Source organism: Aulonocara stuartgranti, assembly GCF_965226115.1.
Source record: "Aulonocara stuartgranti genome assembly, chromosome: 19".
Lineage (NCBI taxonomy): Eukaryota > Metazoa > Chordata > Actinopteri > Cichliformes > Cichlidae > Aulonocara > Aulonocara stuartgranti.
The window spans coordinates 18102753-18119456 of NC_138955.1; the positions used below are offsets into that span (position 1 = coordinate 18102753).

A 16704-nucleotide genomic window follows, 5' to 3' on the forward strand; every position below is an offset into this window, starting at 1 on the left:
GACAGTTGTGAAGCTATTCAACTCATTTACATGTTGTTCATTGTATTTCGTCATTTACAGTATCCTGACTCATTAAACATGATATCAGACTAGAGTTTTGGTCACTTGCTGTGATTCTGAATGGAATAATTAAGAATCTGTTAAGGAACCAGTGCTAGTGAAGTGCTTTGTTTTCAGTCTTATATTCCAGCATGTGTATTATTACTGTAGGTAAATGTTACAGGTACATTTTATTGTCAAGGTCCCAGTATGAATGACTGGATAAAATCAGGCGTACAGCAGGGAAAGAAACCCCCTTTTTTTTTTTTTTTTTTTCAGCTAAGAAAGAGAGCCCCAAAACTATTTTTCTTATTTACTCAATTTCTCTTATTTTATTCACTCCTCTTTTCCTCAGACTCTGGTTCCTGTGGCCAGAGGATGCCAGCATTCGGAACAAGCGAAACAGGAACCGCTGTGGCTGCCTCGGTGGCTGCAGGTTCTTTGGAGGTACCAACATGGGGCTGGACTTCTTCAAGCTAGAAGATCTGATTCCCTCCTCCTCATCTGCATTCTCTTCATCCAGCACCGAGTCAGACATGTGTTACGGCCAATCTTTGCTACAGCCTGGGGAGTGTATCATTACAAAGGAAACGCCCAAAGTGGATGGTAAGATTTATTCTTTATTTTCTACTATCAACAAGAGTGACTCTCCTTTTAAGGAAAAAAACAAAGAATAATTGCAATCTTTTTAATTCATAAGCAAACGAAATGGAACCTCTCTGACTAAACAAGACCCTGCAGGAAGAATGCGTTTCCTTTTCTGTCCAAGGTTCGATGACTGAGGGTGTTTTAGATAAGCAATATGTTGATGTACATACATTTTTTAATCCCTCTCATTTAGGAGGGAAGGCGGTTGGACTGAAAACAGACACACACTCTCCTTGTCTGCCTCCTGAGCTGCCTGAGAGACATGGTCAGCAACACCTGAGTCTCCAGGTGCCCCAACGATCCCACAGCTCGGCCTCTTCCTCTGAAGAAAACAGCTCCTCCAGTGCTGCCTTACCCTTACTGGCAGGAGAGAGAGATTCCCCCTCGCCAAGCACAGAGGAACGCGTGTTCCCCATGAATGGCAAAAGCCCTGCTGAGTGAGTAGCACATTCATGCAATTTACTGTGGTCCAAAAATTCTGAACCCCAAATATTGAACTCTTCTAGTTATGTTCATGTATTAGATATAAAGTGTTGAAGTTTTCCCTCTATATATTTCCTGTCATGCCTCCTGAATGCTGCATTTTCCCCGGTTTCTTTGCAGCACCCTAGGGGAAGTCCCAGAAGTATCACCGGTCTCACCCAACAGCTCCCAGGACCGCTCCTCAGTGCGCTCACCCCTCTGCTCTCCTCTCAAGCGTCAGTCCTCTGTGCACTCTGGTCGGCTGGGCAGCACCAAGAGCCTGTCGGCGGCCGTTTTCACAGATAAGCCGCCACCGGTGTTGTCTGGAGGCGTGCAGTTCAGCAGCGAGGTTTCCCGCAGCGATGAGAACGTCTTGGATTCCCCCCATCAGCGTAGAAGCTACGGCTCCTTTCCCTTCACGCCATCAGCGGACTCGAACACCTTCCATCAGTACCGCTCTGCCGACTCCAGCATGTCAGTGGCCGACAGCGAGGCCTACTTCTCCGCTGCTGAGGACTTTGAGCCAATCAGCAGCGCTGACGAGGGACCGGGGACTTACCCAGGACGCAAAAAGAAGAGGAGGCAGCAGATGCAGCAGCCTCAGCAGCCACCGTATCACATGGAGAACTACAGGTCAGATGAGATGATGACATACTTTAGAAAATGGAGCTTGCAATATTCTCCAAATGTCGCTAAGCCCCAGGGAAGCTTGCAAAAGTTCTCAAAGTTAAAGAGTTTGAAAATTTGAGAGCAAGAGCATGGTCAGATCATGTACAAGGTTAAGCATGGGGATTAAGGAGATGGTAGACTGAAGACAGCTCACAGTAACATCAAAGAGTCTCTCATTTCTCCTCTCTAAGAGCAGATGAATTAATGACCTGTTTAGAAAAGTTCTGACCTTGCTGCATTTCTTTCAAAGTGCTGCCCCTTTTAAATAATAATAATGAGCAGTTGTAAAGAATTTATATATTGTACATGTTAAGATTCAAACTCTGTTGAAATACACCAAGAGAATGAGTGGTTTCACTTGAAGTTTGAAGGTAGCTGGAGTTGGAAGCAAATTCAGAGACCTTTTAAAAACAAGTAACTAGAAGACCTTCAATCTTTACAATGATTGTAAAATGGCTCGATTCAACTATGAGTTAAAATACTTGAACCGTGTTATGCAATTTTTATCTTTAATACCAAACTAGTTGCAAATATCAATGTGTAAAGCAACTTGGCCTGAAGCTGAATACGGTGCAGCTTTATTTTATTACTGCGATTCAATCATACATGCACGGCTGAACGTCATGGAGGGGATTTGAACAAATGAGATGTTTGATCCACGGCAGCCACTCACTGCAGGTATGTTTCGCAAATTGGATTTCGCTCTCGTTCTGAAACTACCTCCTCATTTCTCTGCTGCCTTAAATTGCCCTCGCATTGATTTCAGCACGCTTTTTTTGATTGATACAGCGTCCACGAAAACATAAATAATCAATTCGCTCTCGTGAAAAGTTTCACTCGTGGAAACTATGAAAGCATAAAGCTGAATTCAAGAGCATAAAACTGCACACAGACGTTCTCAACATTTTGGTTCACAACTAAGCTTTCAAAGGATTTTTGCTTTTAGATGAAATGAAAGACCGTTTTGCACCAAAACACTGACATCTTTTTAATCACTTGACAAATTAATTTAAGTCCTTTTTATTCATATTTTGTCCTGCCACAGCCGAAGCTCCATCTACCACAGTGTTGAGGGTCCCCTCACGTACGTTCTCAATGGGGAGCTGATCACTGAACCACGTCCTCTGCCGATGCCTCCTACACTCCCTCCACTGCCGCCTCAGCCCCTGCCCAGCCACACATCTCAGGCCTCCTTTGTCTCAGCCCTGGCAATGGAGGAGGAAAGCTCAGTGGAGGCAGAAAAGATGGCGGAACCGGGCCCGGTAACTCGACAGCCTCACGTCATGGCGTGTTACCAGAACTACCTAGCCCACTACCAGGTAAATTCTTTAGCATTACACCCCTGATGGAAAATTCGTTCATCTATAGCCTGACATTATGATTTGATTATTATCCCTATATTTAACTTTACCTCTGCTAGGTCTCAAATTGGTCTGTCAAACAACCCACCAATAAAAGAACCTCAAAGTCTTCGCTGCATCGCCCCCTTGATCTGGACACGCCTACCAGCGAGGAGAGCTCTGGCTCTTTTGACCAGCTCTCCATCCCAAGCTTTAAGGTCTTTATCTTATAGTATTAGTCTTCATGTAGTGAGATTACTGACTCAGTCCACATGTATTATTTCCTCTGTAATGCTGTTAATGCTGGCATTGTGCCTCTATGTCCATTATTCACTCAGACCATCAGTTTAAGAATGGGCCTGTTTCTTATACATTACAGGTAATAAAGCACGGCCTCTCAGCCAGCTTGCTGTTAGACAGAGGTGTTCAGCTGATGGGTGAGAACAACAGGTATTTGACCTTCATCATTATCAGTTGAAAAATTCTCATAGGAACGTGTGGGCTGTTTTTTTTTGGGTTTTTTTGTTGTTTTTTTTTTGCTTTAAAATCATAGATTTTTCCAATAACTTTTAATTATGAAGTTACTGTATTGCCGCTCAGCTTCATGGCATTGTTTTCTTTTTATCAGCCAGTAATGTGTCAGCCACCATTACTAATTATACTCTACAACACACAAGTTGCAGTCCTTTGAGGTTGCAGCTTCTTCTATGTTTGCTTTAAGCTTTCTTCATATCTCTACAGTACCCCGTATACACCCCTGGATAAGAGGGCCATGGAGAACACAGATGAGGACACAACCACAGATGACTGGTCTCTGGAGCAGCCCCTAGCTCAGACCAGAACCACTGCCATTGTGGAGGTGAAAGGAGCCATCAACGTGGTGCTCACACCTCTTGTGGCTGAATCCCTGGACAGGTAGTTACGACGCTTATCAGACAGAGTTAGCTGGCCTGGAACATTTCTGTTGTCAGGCTGCCTCATTAGCCACATCTCCTTTAGAAATGGGTTTTTAATACTGGTCTGAAAAACCAGATTATAACGATAATCTCATGACTGCCAAAAAACTCTTTCTCACACTGCACTTTCTTAGTTTCCGGTTATTTTTAGCCTGAGGCTAAGATTTGACCTTAAGCCAGTTTAATCCCTCTGCCCAATGAAACTTGGATCTAAAATTCTGCTGACAGAGCTTCAGAGTCTGGTTCTTTTCTTGATTGTTTAGCAGTGGGAATCTTTAGTTTGCCAGAGGCCAGCAGCACTGGGTTGGAAATGTTCTAAAAGACATTAATCACTTGTTCAGTTTGGAGCCTTTACAGTTTTTGCAGATAGATAAAACTTGTATCAACTCTTTCTATAAAACTAGAAGTTTTCTAATAGCTCTGTGTACTTGGTTTGTTTCAGGTACATCGAGTCCATGGCCCACTTTGCAAGCATCCGACACCCAGCAGCTATTCTGGATGACCTGCACGGGAAAGTCCTCAATGAAGCCTATCAGATCAGCAAATCTACCGTCACTGAGTCTGTAAGTACAGCAAGTCACAGCGCAGAGCAACAACAGCTTAACATTTAAAATGTTGAGAGATTTAATAAAATCTCTGCCTTAGCTTAAAAGTGAGTAGAAGCGGGGTTTATTGCCTGTTGACTCTTGTCCCTCTATTTTGGGTCTGGATCCGCACAGAGCCAAACAGGCAAGCAGGAGCATAAGCTGTCCAAGACGGAGGGCACGACCCCTGGTTCCCTAAACATCTCCCATGGCCAGACAGACCTGTCCGTCAAACCAGATAATGTGAAAATCAAGGGCCTCCAAGCCAACGTGTCCATCCCCAAGGTGAGACCTGTGACCCAGAATAATGAGAGGCCAGTGGCTGTCCTAAAAAATATGCTCTAGCCACAAGGGGTCGGGAGCAAGCACAGAATCATGAGCACTACTGCAGATCCCTTTTATACTGAAACAATGAATATGCAGTAGTTTCTGATTTTAATGTGGAGTATTTTAATAACAGCTTAGTGTTATTTAGCTGCTTGTTTATTATTTTCATTTTACTGTGGAGCTATAGATTTGGAAACATGGCCCTTTCCGAAGTTTCAGACGCCATTAGATTATACAAGCATTTTACAATTCCTCTGAATGGAATGTGTATGACTACTTAAATGACTACTATCATACTTGTTATTCTGGACACAAGTATTTCTGAATGTTTGATTTTGAAGAGCAATGTTTTTCCCACACAGCATTTAACTTCAAGTTGGATTTGTGTTTCTTTCTCTTGTTGTCTTTTATGTGCAGGTGAACCTTTGCCTCCTGCAGGCCTCTGTAGAGGAAGGGTCACCATCTTGCTCCAGTAAGAGTGTCACACATGTGTCTCTAGTGGCACTATGCTTTGACAGGATTGCCACCCAGTTCAGGATGAACAGGTAATGCCTCCAGCTCTTGTCATGACATTGTATGTGTTTGTGTGCTTACAGTCTTACAGTGACTAAGCTTTTTGGAGTGTGTATGCCCGGGGCAAATATCCTCGTTTGACACGCTCGGTTTGACACACTCCATCACGTTTGGTTGTTGGATTGCTTTAAAAAATAAATAAATAAATAAATAAATAAATAAATAAATAATATATATATATATATATATATATATATATATATATATATATATATATATATATATATATATATATATATATATGTGTATATGTATATGTATATGTATATATGTGTGTATATGTATTTATTTATTTATTTTTAGGAGTGCTAGGTCAGTAAGATTTAAGAATTCAACCTAATTCAGATTTTTTTTGTTTGATTAAAAACAGGAGATGTGCAGAGTATGAAATCAACTAAATTTACATTATAAAGATTTTTAACATGCACATTTTCCGCTGGTGCTTTCAGGGGAATTGTAGAAGAGACTCCCAACACCACAGAGCATGGCCGACCCTCTGTCATGTTTGAGAAGTACGCTTCAGCCACTAAGATGCAGCCTCAGTCTTCGGGCTCTTTGCGCTCCAACGCTGGCATCGAGAAAGGCAAAGAGATTGCTGCAAGACTTAATATCCACCGAATCCACAGCCAGCTCCGAGGCCTGGACTCCACAGGTTGGCTTTGCAGAACAGAAGTCTTATTTGAGCATCACTCCAACCTCTTTGTTACAACGCTGTGTAACGATGTGGAAAGATTTGCTCTTATTTGACCTTCGCTATCAAGATTCGCTGGATTTTAGCACATGTTGTTTTTATAAGGTTTGTAGCATTTTCTAATAGTTGTGTTACTTCTTCTTCAGCTGTAGATATTGGCACATGTGCTATCACAGCAATTCCTTTTGAGAAGTCCAAAGTTCTCTTTGGCCTGGAGGAAATGGAGGAGTTTTCACTGGTGGATGAAACTGATGCCCAGGCAACAGCAGGCGATCTGGGCCGTTCTGCCGCATCTCTGGAGAAATGGGGCTGGATCATGTTTGAATGTGGCATTGAGAATCTCACAGTCAAAGGTAAGTCAATGCAGGCTCCTTAAACATATATCCTGACTAAGTTTGCTCCTGGAAATCTGAATATTCTGATTTAGATGACGGCTTTTCTGTAGCCATTTATAAATGTGTTACACTTGTTTTGCAGGGGGCCGTCAGTCAGGAGCTATTCTTTACAATGCGTTCGGTGTGATGGGGCGCTCAGACGCAGGAGGGAAGACAGGAATGTCAAAGTCCAACGGTTCAACCGGCTCTCAGACAGGAAGCGGTTATAGTACTGATATGTCTGATGACAACCTCCCACATGATGCTGTCAGTCCAGCCTCTGATGTTAATGAGCACTCAGACTCAGACGACCAGGTGAGAAACCAGAAAGTCTTCTAACCTGTGAAGTGGCTAAAAAAATGAGCATAACTCTGATGGCTTTTTGGTTACGGTGAAACGACTAATTGCCATGACAGTAAGATATAGGCCACTGCACAATAAAGAGTGATACCAAAGTGGTTCTGGTAATAAACAGCATAACAGGAAGTTTAACCAAAATCATAAACTGTAACAATAATGCATTTGTAAGGGGGTTGAAGGGCAGCTGCATTGAAAAGATGAGGTTACTGAAGAAGTGAGATATTCATCTAAAAGGCAGAAGTGTGAGAAACAGCAAGACACAACATGTTCATCTTGCTTGAGCAGGCAGGCAGAATTTTCACAGCCGACAGGTGTTTCCAGATGTGATGCTTAAATTTTTCTGCAGAAGCATGAAACAGCCCGAGGACCGAAAAGCGAGTGAAGCTGGCAAAAAACGCATCAGTCTGACTTTGCTTCAGAATCAAACACTGTTTTGCAGTGCCATCAGCTCCGATCTGGCAAAAAAGCAAACAGTAGGATCCTGTTGCACCGTTTCTTATGGAAGACTCGCAGGAACAAACAAATGCTGTGAAAAACATGTATCTACAGTTTGTCCCCCACGCTCTTGATGAAGAGGGAGTGGAGCACTGTGCAGGTTCCTCACAGGGGCTTTATTTCTGAAAATAGATTTCAGTCAGAATCATTTTAATGCTCCGAATCAAAGTCAGATAAGTGTTCATTTCCATATTCCTCGCAGGATATGTATCATCACTATAGAATTTATCCTGAACAACTAGGCAACAAGCTAACAGTGTCATAAAAAAGTGCAAAAGCTCTGCTGTCTTTAATGGACAACAGTCTGATTCAGATTTGTTTTGCTCACATGAAAGTTAAAACAATAAAATTAATGTTCAGATATGTGCAAAAAAAAAAAGTCAAACTTATTTCTCACCCACGAGAAAAAAAGATACAACAACCTTGCATACATTTTATTGAATCTGAAAAATGATCTGTGATAGGAAATGGAGCTCTACATGGAGGAGAGCCATAAATCCATTACCTCCTGTTAAATCCTCTTCACTTCTGCTCTGCAGGACGAAGGGGTCGAATCAGACGACCTGAAGAAAGACCTTCCTCTCATGCCCCCACCGCCTGACTCCAGCAGCATGAAACTGACCATTAGAGAGATCTGGTTCAGTTTTGCTGCTCCCACCAATGTGCGGTCTGCCTCACAGGCCATCTCCAGGTAGGGCTCTGTGATGCCTATATGACTATACACTGTACAGAAAAGCTGTATTAAAATCACACCAGCTCTTTTCTTTACGTCAGCCACTTTTCATCATCGTCTGTCTGAAGCACGATAAACTGATTAGTCATTCTCTTTTAGTTTTAAGTTGAGTTGTGAATTTCCTCATTATTTAGCCTACTGTGCTTGGCATCTGCACTAGAAAATAAAGAAACAAAGCAATTCTTAACCACTTGCAGTTGCAGGCATATTAATTTAAATGCAGTGCCTTTTAACCTATAAACTTTGCAGAAGTCTGATTATATTTTTGGTTGTAATGAGCAGTGGTTATTAAGGTGACTGTTGTGTCTGTGTGTGTTTATAGGCAGTTGAATCTTCTCAGCACAGCCACACCTGCCATTGGCGCCTGGTTGGTTCCCATTGACCAGCTCAAATCGTCACTTCGGAAACTGGACATGGAGGGCACGCTACGTGTTTGTGCAGTCATGGGCTGCATCATGACCGAGGCTCTGGAGGTTAGGAGCACATATGTGTATACATCAGGAGTGTAGGGTCTCCTGGTTGAATTGCTATTTCAAAACATTTTCTTAAGTGAGCTTAATATAATGGAAAAAACATTTAAAACAGTTATAATTCCCAGCAACAGATGCTTTTATTTATTTATTTATTTATTTCTCAATCCCCAACAGAAAAAGAGCATCCACATCCCGATCAGGAGCAAGTACAACCGCGTGACCAAACGAGCCCGCTACCTCCACGAGAACCCCTCCTGCATGCTTTGTAACATCCTGCACCGCTACCTGCAACAAGCTGACTACTCCGTCATAGAGGAAGCTACTATGGTTAGTACGAGCCCTTCTCTTCTGTTGCACTGCTGCAGGATCATAACATGATCATGTGTAGTGTAGCCTCAAACGTCTCTTTTCTCTTGTCTTCTCTGCATTATTTAAATGAATCTGTTGTGAGTGTGAAACAGTGGCGCTGATCTCTCCTCTCCTTTTACCCCAGAATGATGGGGTTCCAGCCCTGGTCACTCTAAAGAAAGGTTTGGTAGCATTGGCCAGGCAGTGGATGAAATTCATCGTGGTAACTCAGGGTTTCAAGGCTATTGGTCTGATGAGGCCCAACCAGCTTACCAAACCCAAGGAGCCTCAGCAGAACCAGGGTGACACAATTTTGGGACTGGACAATGGAGCTGCTCTGCAGAGTGACACCAGCGCAGATGGAGCTGAATTTGAATTCGATGCAGGTGGGAAACTACAGCTTTCACAGTGCTAATAATATTGTGAGGCACCCATCTGTTGCCACAGATGGGCTGTGAAATTTTTGACCTTTACTTTGTCAGTGTTTGCAAAGATGTGTTATAGACTGATACCACTAGTTTGCTGAAAGGAGCTCTGGGGTTGAGTGACAGACTGTTCAACCTCTTTAAAGGATTTTTTTTTTCAGAGTTTTATTTTGTGTTGTTATTTTTAAGCCACAGTGAGTGAACACACGATGTTGCTGGAGGTAGCATGCAGCCGCCCCCCACCGAAGGAAGCCAACTCTGGTCCTGTGAGCGGAGTGGAGATCATGAGGAAACTTTCCAAGTCGCATACACACAACGAGTCTGTGCTCAGAATAAAGGTATGAGTTTCGGTTTTATGTCATGCATTCGTATACAAAGCAGGCTGTAAAGATGGACGATGCACAACTGATGGACGTACTTTCTTGTAATGAAAAAAATCTTCAGAGATTGTGGATTTCACACGTTTGGATTGTCGGTTGGATGAAATGAGGAATTTTAGGTTGTCGTGAGAGATTCAATGACTCTCTGAAGAGAGTCATTGTTTTTTGGTTTTATTTTTTCTGACATTTCAAAACCCAAGGTTGCATAATGATAGTCTGGTTTACATAAACACTTTGCAAAGGTAGTAGCTCTCCACTGCAGACTGATTATGCTGTCTTGACTGTGGTATGAAGGTGATTCTGCTTTTGGAAAGCCAGGAGGGATTAGAGCTTAACACTGAGTGACGAGGTGACATTTTCCTCTCTCCTAAATTAAAGTGTGATGTGTTTATACAGTATTTTTTTTCTTTTTTAGACAACTCGGCTCTTTTGTCTAAAAAGTATTACCTCAGCTTTAGGTTCAGCCATGTTCATAATGTTGCCAGACGAAGTTTATCCCACCTGTCGCTGAACTAGAACGGGCTCTGGCAGCTTGAGGAAAAAATTATATAGTGTGAACACAAACTCCTCTCAGCAATCTGTACATTTGTCATACCCAGGGTTCGCATCCCTACCAGTCGCTGAGCTACACCAGCGGTGACACAGCAGCTGACTCACCCGCCCATGTGAGCCGCGCAGGCCTGCCAGCCAAGGACAGCCCCAGGAAGGAGAGCCTTCTGAGCAACCTGACGGGCAGCTTTCGGAGTCTGCACAATCTGCTGGAGGGCACGCCCCAGAGGAACGAGCCGTCTGCCGCCACCGCAACCAAGAGCAGCTCGCTCACTCGCACAGGTGCTCGCGCTCGACTGCTATTTTGTTGTACCGCTGCTAACTGCAGTATGGGGAAGGTTCTGGTAAAAGTCGATCATTAGCTTGAACTTGATTTTCATCACAGCTTCAAACAATCTAGTTGCATTTCTGTTCCAACAGTGACCTCTGCTGTTCAGCAATGTCAGTAATGAATAAACTGCGGCGTGCTCTTAAATCCGCCACCAGCTCACTGTGAACAAATATGTAGAGAGAGAGAGATTTGCACTTAAACCCAAGAAGGACAAAGATGAGAAATAAAAGCTGTAAAAAATAGATTAGAATATGTTTTTAAGGTGTGAAAGTGGGAACATTGTGGAAACACCTCCTTATACGCATTATCCACGTGCTGACTGTAAAAGATGAATTATGCATGAACAGCAGTCAATCCAAGTGTAATGTCGAGGTTTTTGTAGTCTGTTCCGTGATGCAATATACTCTCAATCTCTCCTTGTTTAGGGACAGACATGCTGACTGAGCACCCGCTGCTGTCGGAGCCCTCCTCTGTCAGCTTTTACAACTGGATGTCCAACGCTGTGAGCAACAAGACGGGGGCTGGAGTCCAGGAGTCTCCGGTCAACCGCTCCCAGCACAACAGTCTACAGACAGGTGAGACACAATGAGCTTAATAGAGGATGATTTTGTTTTGCTATATAATGCTCTATTTTATGCATTTTTGTTATGATGATATTGGAATAGATAAAACAATTATTAACATATTCACTCTTGCGGTAACAGTTCAAAGTTTTCTGTAATGTTGTTTCAGTAGCCTCACTGGGTTCTTCTGTCAACCCCTGCTACCAGTACCAACCACTGCCAGATAACAGTCCAGAAGGAGGTCAGGGCTAAGTAGTCATTGAGTGCTGTGCTGATGGTGTTGTTGAACTAATTAGCTGACTAGCAGCTAGTTTGTGATTTCCCCCCATTAGTTTGTTAGCCATCCAGACCACCTTCATATATACTAGAGAGATATTTTTGATTTATTGCAATGAAAGAAAATTGGAAATTGCATCCCCTTTTTGGTTTGCACGATTTGCAAAATTAGCACAAAAGTCTGCAAAATTCGTAAAAAAAAAAAGACAGAAACCAGTTTGTTTTACAAAAGTATGGCATGCTATTGGAGACTAAAATGAAATGAGAAAAGGCTCTACACAGTTTCTGAAGCCTCAGCTCTGAATATCTGGCTGTTTGTTTTTTTGTTTGTTTTGTTTTGTCTTTTAGTTTTTTTAAGCCAGATGTGACCTATATTTGGATGAGGGTGGAAGACATGGCCTCCATGATCTTATATGTACGAGTCGTTGTTCTCTTAAAAACTCCATCAGGCTTTACTGTCTCTTGCCTCTCCAAAGTTGTGAATTCCCACCAATTAGAGTGATTAATTTAAATTCATCATGCTAGTCTCTTCTTGTGTTTAGTCTTGTTCTTATAAGCCTCTCAGACGGTTCTCACACCTGAATTCTGGATCGTATCAGAAAAACAAGGCGGGGCCCAGGCCCCTGTTGCCATTTCTTACATGTAGTACACAACAGATATCCAAGTCAAGTGTTCTCACTACTGGAAATGCTCTGTGTGGTTTAGATTAAAATGCTGCCTGGGCATGCAACATCCACTTGGTCAGTGTGAATTCATCATTGTCTCAAAGTGCAGAACACATGTAGGACTGAAATGTCAGTGATGCGACTAAAAAGCGTCCTCTGATGGATGTAGTAGGAGCCGGAGTAAAGATTTTTACTGAGGAAGGATGTAACGATGCCTCTGTTCGGGTAGATAAGGGGCTGTAATCCAGGTGTGCCAAGATGAACCCGTATAACAGTTATATATAAGATACAGACAGACGCTTTGCCCCCAGTGTGTCTTGTCTTTTTACCTGTACCACTGGTGCTATTTCAGGTATTTTCAAAACCTTCACATTGCAAAGACCAAATTTCTCCTTGTGGGACAATTAAAGGATTATTATTACTATTCTATTTTTATGTGGTACTAGGACTCCTTTTTGTTTTGTGAGTCTTGAAGTCTATACACCTCAAGTCATGTGGTAGCCTGTTAGCCTCTCTCAGCGTGAAGCTGTGTAAGAAAAGCTCATGTTGTTTCCTCACTGGTACTTTCCTGCAAAACACACTCTCAGTTTAGTGACCTGAAATTTCTCTTATTCCTCACAACACCGCTCTATCCCTCGCTCTGTTACCCTGTACTCCCACTCATCTTCTAAGCTACAAACTGCAGCACTCTGCATTTTGTTTCACTCTCTCTTAATAGCAGTTTATTACTTGGAATCAGCCATGCAAATGACTGAAAAACATTTGTTACCTTCGCAATTGTGGATACATTTGTAAGTGTGTAATGATCGGATTTGTGCCAAAGATGATTAAGTTCGTCGTTATGTAGTCACCCAAGTGTGAGCCAATGACAGCACAGCAAATTAGCTGCAGCAGTTTCTCACAAACAAATTAAGTAAGTGTGATGTGGCTGTTTACAGTTGCAAATTGTGCATTAAATGGCTGTAAAGTTCCACTTAACGTTCTCTCTTGCTGTCTGTGTAATTCTTTCCAACATGTTTTTTATGAGGAGCTGGAGTGGTAAAGTGCTCTGCTCTCTCACTGCTGCTTGTACGTGTGCCGGCTTTTCTTAATCCACGTGGATCCTAAACCTGCGCTAAACACCCTCAGGTGGGACGTGTAACCTGCCCACCATCCCTTCGGCCTCAGATTTCAACACAGTGCTGTCCAGTGACCAGAACACCCTCGATGGGACCCACTCCCAGCATTCCCAGCACAGCACGAGCCAGGACGACATGGCCGACATTGAAGAGGGGAACCAGTGTCCAGCTGCTGTTCAGCTGGCTGATGCTCAGGTTTGTCTCTAAATCTGTTTTTACACTTTATAATTAGACATGAATTAGTCAGGTAGTTTGTGTGATATCTGCTGCTCACTGATAAGTTTTAGAACTGGTTCAGAAATTGGTTTTTAAATTAGGCTTTTTTATGTTGATGCCGTTAAAGCAGATAAAAGCTAATTCACACTGATTTGCAATTAGTCCGATTTGTTTATCGAGTTAGAAAAAGCTGAATATCGAGCGGGTCTGTTGATAAGGAATCATTCTGTGTTAATATAAATGTCACCTGTCTCATACCGTTCGGCATTCATTGGGCTTTCCATTTCCTTATTTCACCGTTTTATTTTAATTTCATACGCAGATGTCAGACGGATAGAAAGCTTTTAGTTAAGTGTCTACAAAAATATCTTCTTTTCTGTGCGTTGATCGTCTGTTTTCATCCCCTCAGGTTGTTTTTAAGCCTTTACTGAGCTACACAGGCATCCAGGCCCAAGATACCACTCCGCTTAGCTATAAGATGTATTTTGGAGAGCACCTGTCTTTTTCCGGCAACCTCGAGTGCCTCAGAGCAGACATTGCCGACTCTGATACCACCAAGGAGCGCAAAAACAAGCGATCCAGGAGGTAAAACTGTCCTAAAACACGACAGGCACATGTTGCATTACCCATCCCTGCTTTTTGGCTTTTTGAAGCCTTTTTCCTTGGTTTCTTCTCTTAATGAAATTATCTGCTAACCCTTTGTGCTTCTTCTATATTAAGGCAAGGCATGGTGAACCTGCCTCCCCTTGAGTTCAAGCCAGCGTTGCTGATTGAGACTTTCAGTGTGAATGCCGTGGTGATGGAGAAGTCAACCAGCGCTCCTCAGGGCCCCACCGCAGCCCCGCTCTCCTTCCACGACCTCAACCGCCGCCACTACAATACATTCCACTGTGACTTCACTACAGCCTGCCAGGCCATCAGCCAGCGCGTCGACATGGCCCTGGTGCGCCTCATCCACCAGTTCAGCACCATGATCGATGATATCAAGGCCACGCAGACCGACATCAAGCTGAGCCGCTACACCGCCGGCTCGGCCTCCCCGACACCCACCTTCAAGGCCCGGCCGTATCGCTACTTCAGGTCGTCGGACTTCAGCCGCAGCTCCCGTGGAAGCCTGAATGGGGCGGGCCGCAGCGGAACCCAGACTCTGAAGAGCAAGAGAGGAGTGGGTGGAGGATCAGGAGGGGGAGCCGCAAATGCTGGTGGTTTACCTCCAAACGGACCTCCATCGGGCATGGACACGCTGGGAAGAAGGGAACCGAGAGGACGCAGCTCCCTCGGACGCTCAGAAAGACGCACCTCCAAGGTAACGATGATCATGACAGGACAAGATGGGATGGGACACAATGGATAGAAAGTAATGTGTATATTTTGAGGAGCCAAACATAATGAAGACTTTGCGCAGTAACTGTAAATGGCTGTGATGAAATTAAATGAAAACCTCTTGTGCCTTTTCAACGGCTCTGTGAGGCGCACCTGTCCAGACCAGTAGAATCACTAAATTCACTCAGCAGCTGACATTTCCTCCACACAAACCCTAGAGGGAGCCAGAAGATTATAGGATTTTCTCAGAACAGACAGTAGTATCTTAAACACATCTGTGATGTTTCAGTAAGAAATATTTTTTTGTTTTCAAAAAAACAAAAAAGTTTTTAACTTTAGAAATCTTCTTGCAAACATGTTTGACTTGGTGAAAGTTCTTTTGTTTCAGAAGTTGGAATATGAGCTTTGAAGTTTGAGGCACTAAGCACTTTTTAAATGAGATTTTTATTAAAGTAAATGATGTATGAGATACATTTGAAGTATTTTCCACTCTTGGGGAACTCTCCTGAAATAACTGAGTCACCTCCCTGACACTTATTTCACAAGTGTCTGTTTTTAGCTTTCATTAAGTGGCTCTGTCGTGACAGCTTACTGCATCATAACTATACTGTCAGAGTAAACAACGGGGTAATAAAATAAGGAATGAGTCAGCAGGCCTGTTTATTTACCCTTCAGCCCCACGATGCATATTGTGGCACGTCTACTTTCTGTTTCATAATCTGGAATATTGCGTAATGCCCTCAGGTGTCACGGAAAGGGTCCCGTGACGTGGCCGACCACATGGCGATCCAGATGGATGACTCGGACTCCATCACAGTGTCAGAGCAGAGCGAGCCATCAGCAGAATGTTGGCAGAACATGTACAAGCTGCTCAACTTCTACTCCCTCATCTCCGATCCCACTGGCATCCTGGAGAAAAGCTCCCCGGAGAACTGCCTTTCAGGTGGAAAAAAGCTTCCAGCACACATCCAATTCCACATTTCAGTTGTTTAGCTTAACTGTGTCTTTTTCATTATGCTTTACTCTTCGCTTTATTTTTAGAGGTTGTTACTGTCTTATAATCTGCACACTATGCTCTGCAAATCTGACTGACTTCCTTCATGATCACTGTTTTATAAACACCTTTTCATTCATTTCTCCTGTTTGTGACACGCCTATTTCAGTTTATCCTACTAGAATATTTTACTGCTGTAACAGAGGAGGCTATGAAGTAGTGACCATTCCTTCGGAGTGGGAGGATAAACTTTCCCAATTTAATAAAAAAAAAAAAAAAAGTGGTGCATCTGTCATCACCGATTTTATAAGTGAAAGTACAGAAGCAGTTTTTAATGTAACGTGTAAATCTAAATTCACAGAGACGGGACGTCACACCTCAGAGCCGTTCTGTAAAGTGATATTTGAGAATGAGCAGCAGGACCCCAACACGCCCAGCAAGCCTCCCGGTGCGGGTGGAAGGCGACGCAGCCTTGTGAGCTCCGAGCCTCAGCACGTCACGCTCATCGTGTTCGGCATCGGCATGGTGAACCGCACACACCTGGAGGCGGACATCGGCGGGCTGACCATGGAAGCAGAACTGAAGAAGATACATGGAAGTTTCACCCTGAAGGAGAAGATGAAAGGTTAGGCAGGGATTTTGACAGAGATAATGATTTTTTCCATCTTTTTTTATGGTAGGAAAGATCCGATATGAAACTTTAGAAAGTCCCAAAGTAGATCGATGCAGGTGTGCAAAAAAAGGGAAGTTCCTGGTCAGTAGAAGTTTGGTTTGTTTGATCTGATCTCTTTT

The 16704-nt window shown here is 43.2% G+C and overlaps 1 protein-coding gene across 7 annotated transcripts in view; it reads left to right on the forward strand.

Moving 5' to 3' along the window:
• kiaa1109 (KIAA1109) overlaps positions 1–16704 on the forward strand; it is a 75511-nt gene that overhangs the window by 21795 nt on the left and 37012 nt on the right. For 6 of the 7 annotated variants that reach the window (XM_082517164.1, XM_082517168.1, XM_082517166.1 and 3 more), the window contains exons 26-50: positions 395–645; positions 881–1124; positions 1291–1782; positions 2864–3137; positions 3239–3376; positions 3538–3608; positions 3900–4073; positions 4557–4677; positions 4834–4983; positions 5443–5570; positions 6048–6250; positions 6436–6642; positions 6767–6978; positions 8058–8209; positions 8574–8724; positions 8899–9051; positions 9218–9458; positions 9687–9835; positions 10477–10708; positions 11183–11332; positions 13390–13574; positions 14005–14180; positions 14316–14901; positions 15663–15861; positions 16274–16537. In XM_082517164.1, the coding sequence (XP_082373290.1) occupies positions 395–645; positions 881–1124; positions 1291–1782; positions 2864–3137; positions 3239–3376; positions 3538–3608; positions 3900–4073; positions 4557–4677; positions 4834–4983; positions 5443–5570; positions 6048–6250; positions 6436–6642; positions 6767–6978; positions 8058–8209; positions 8574–8724; positions 8899–9051; positions 9218–9458; positions 9687–9835; positions 10477–10708; positions 11183–11332; positions 13390–13574; positions 14005–14180; positions 14316–14901; positions 15663–15861; positions 16274–16537 (5303 nt within the window). The remainder of the gene's footprint in view (positions 1–394; positions 646–880; positions 1125–1290; positions 1783–2863; positions 3138–3238; positions 3377–3537; positions 3609–3899; positions 4074–4556; positions 4678–4833; positions 4984–5442; positions 5571–6047; positions 6251–6435; positions 6643–6766; positions 6979–8057; positions 8210–8573; positions 8725–8898; positions 9052–9217; positions 9459–9686; positions 9836–10476; positions 10709–11182; positions 11333–13389; positions 13575–14004; positions 14181–14315; positions 14902–15662; positions 15862–16273; positions 16538–16704) is intronic. The other variant, XM_082517165.1, reaches the window with a different exon arrangement.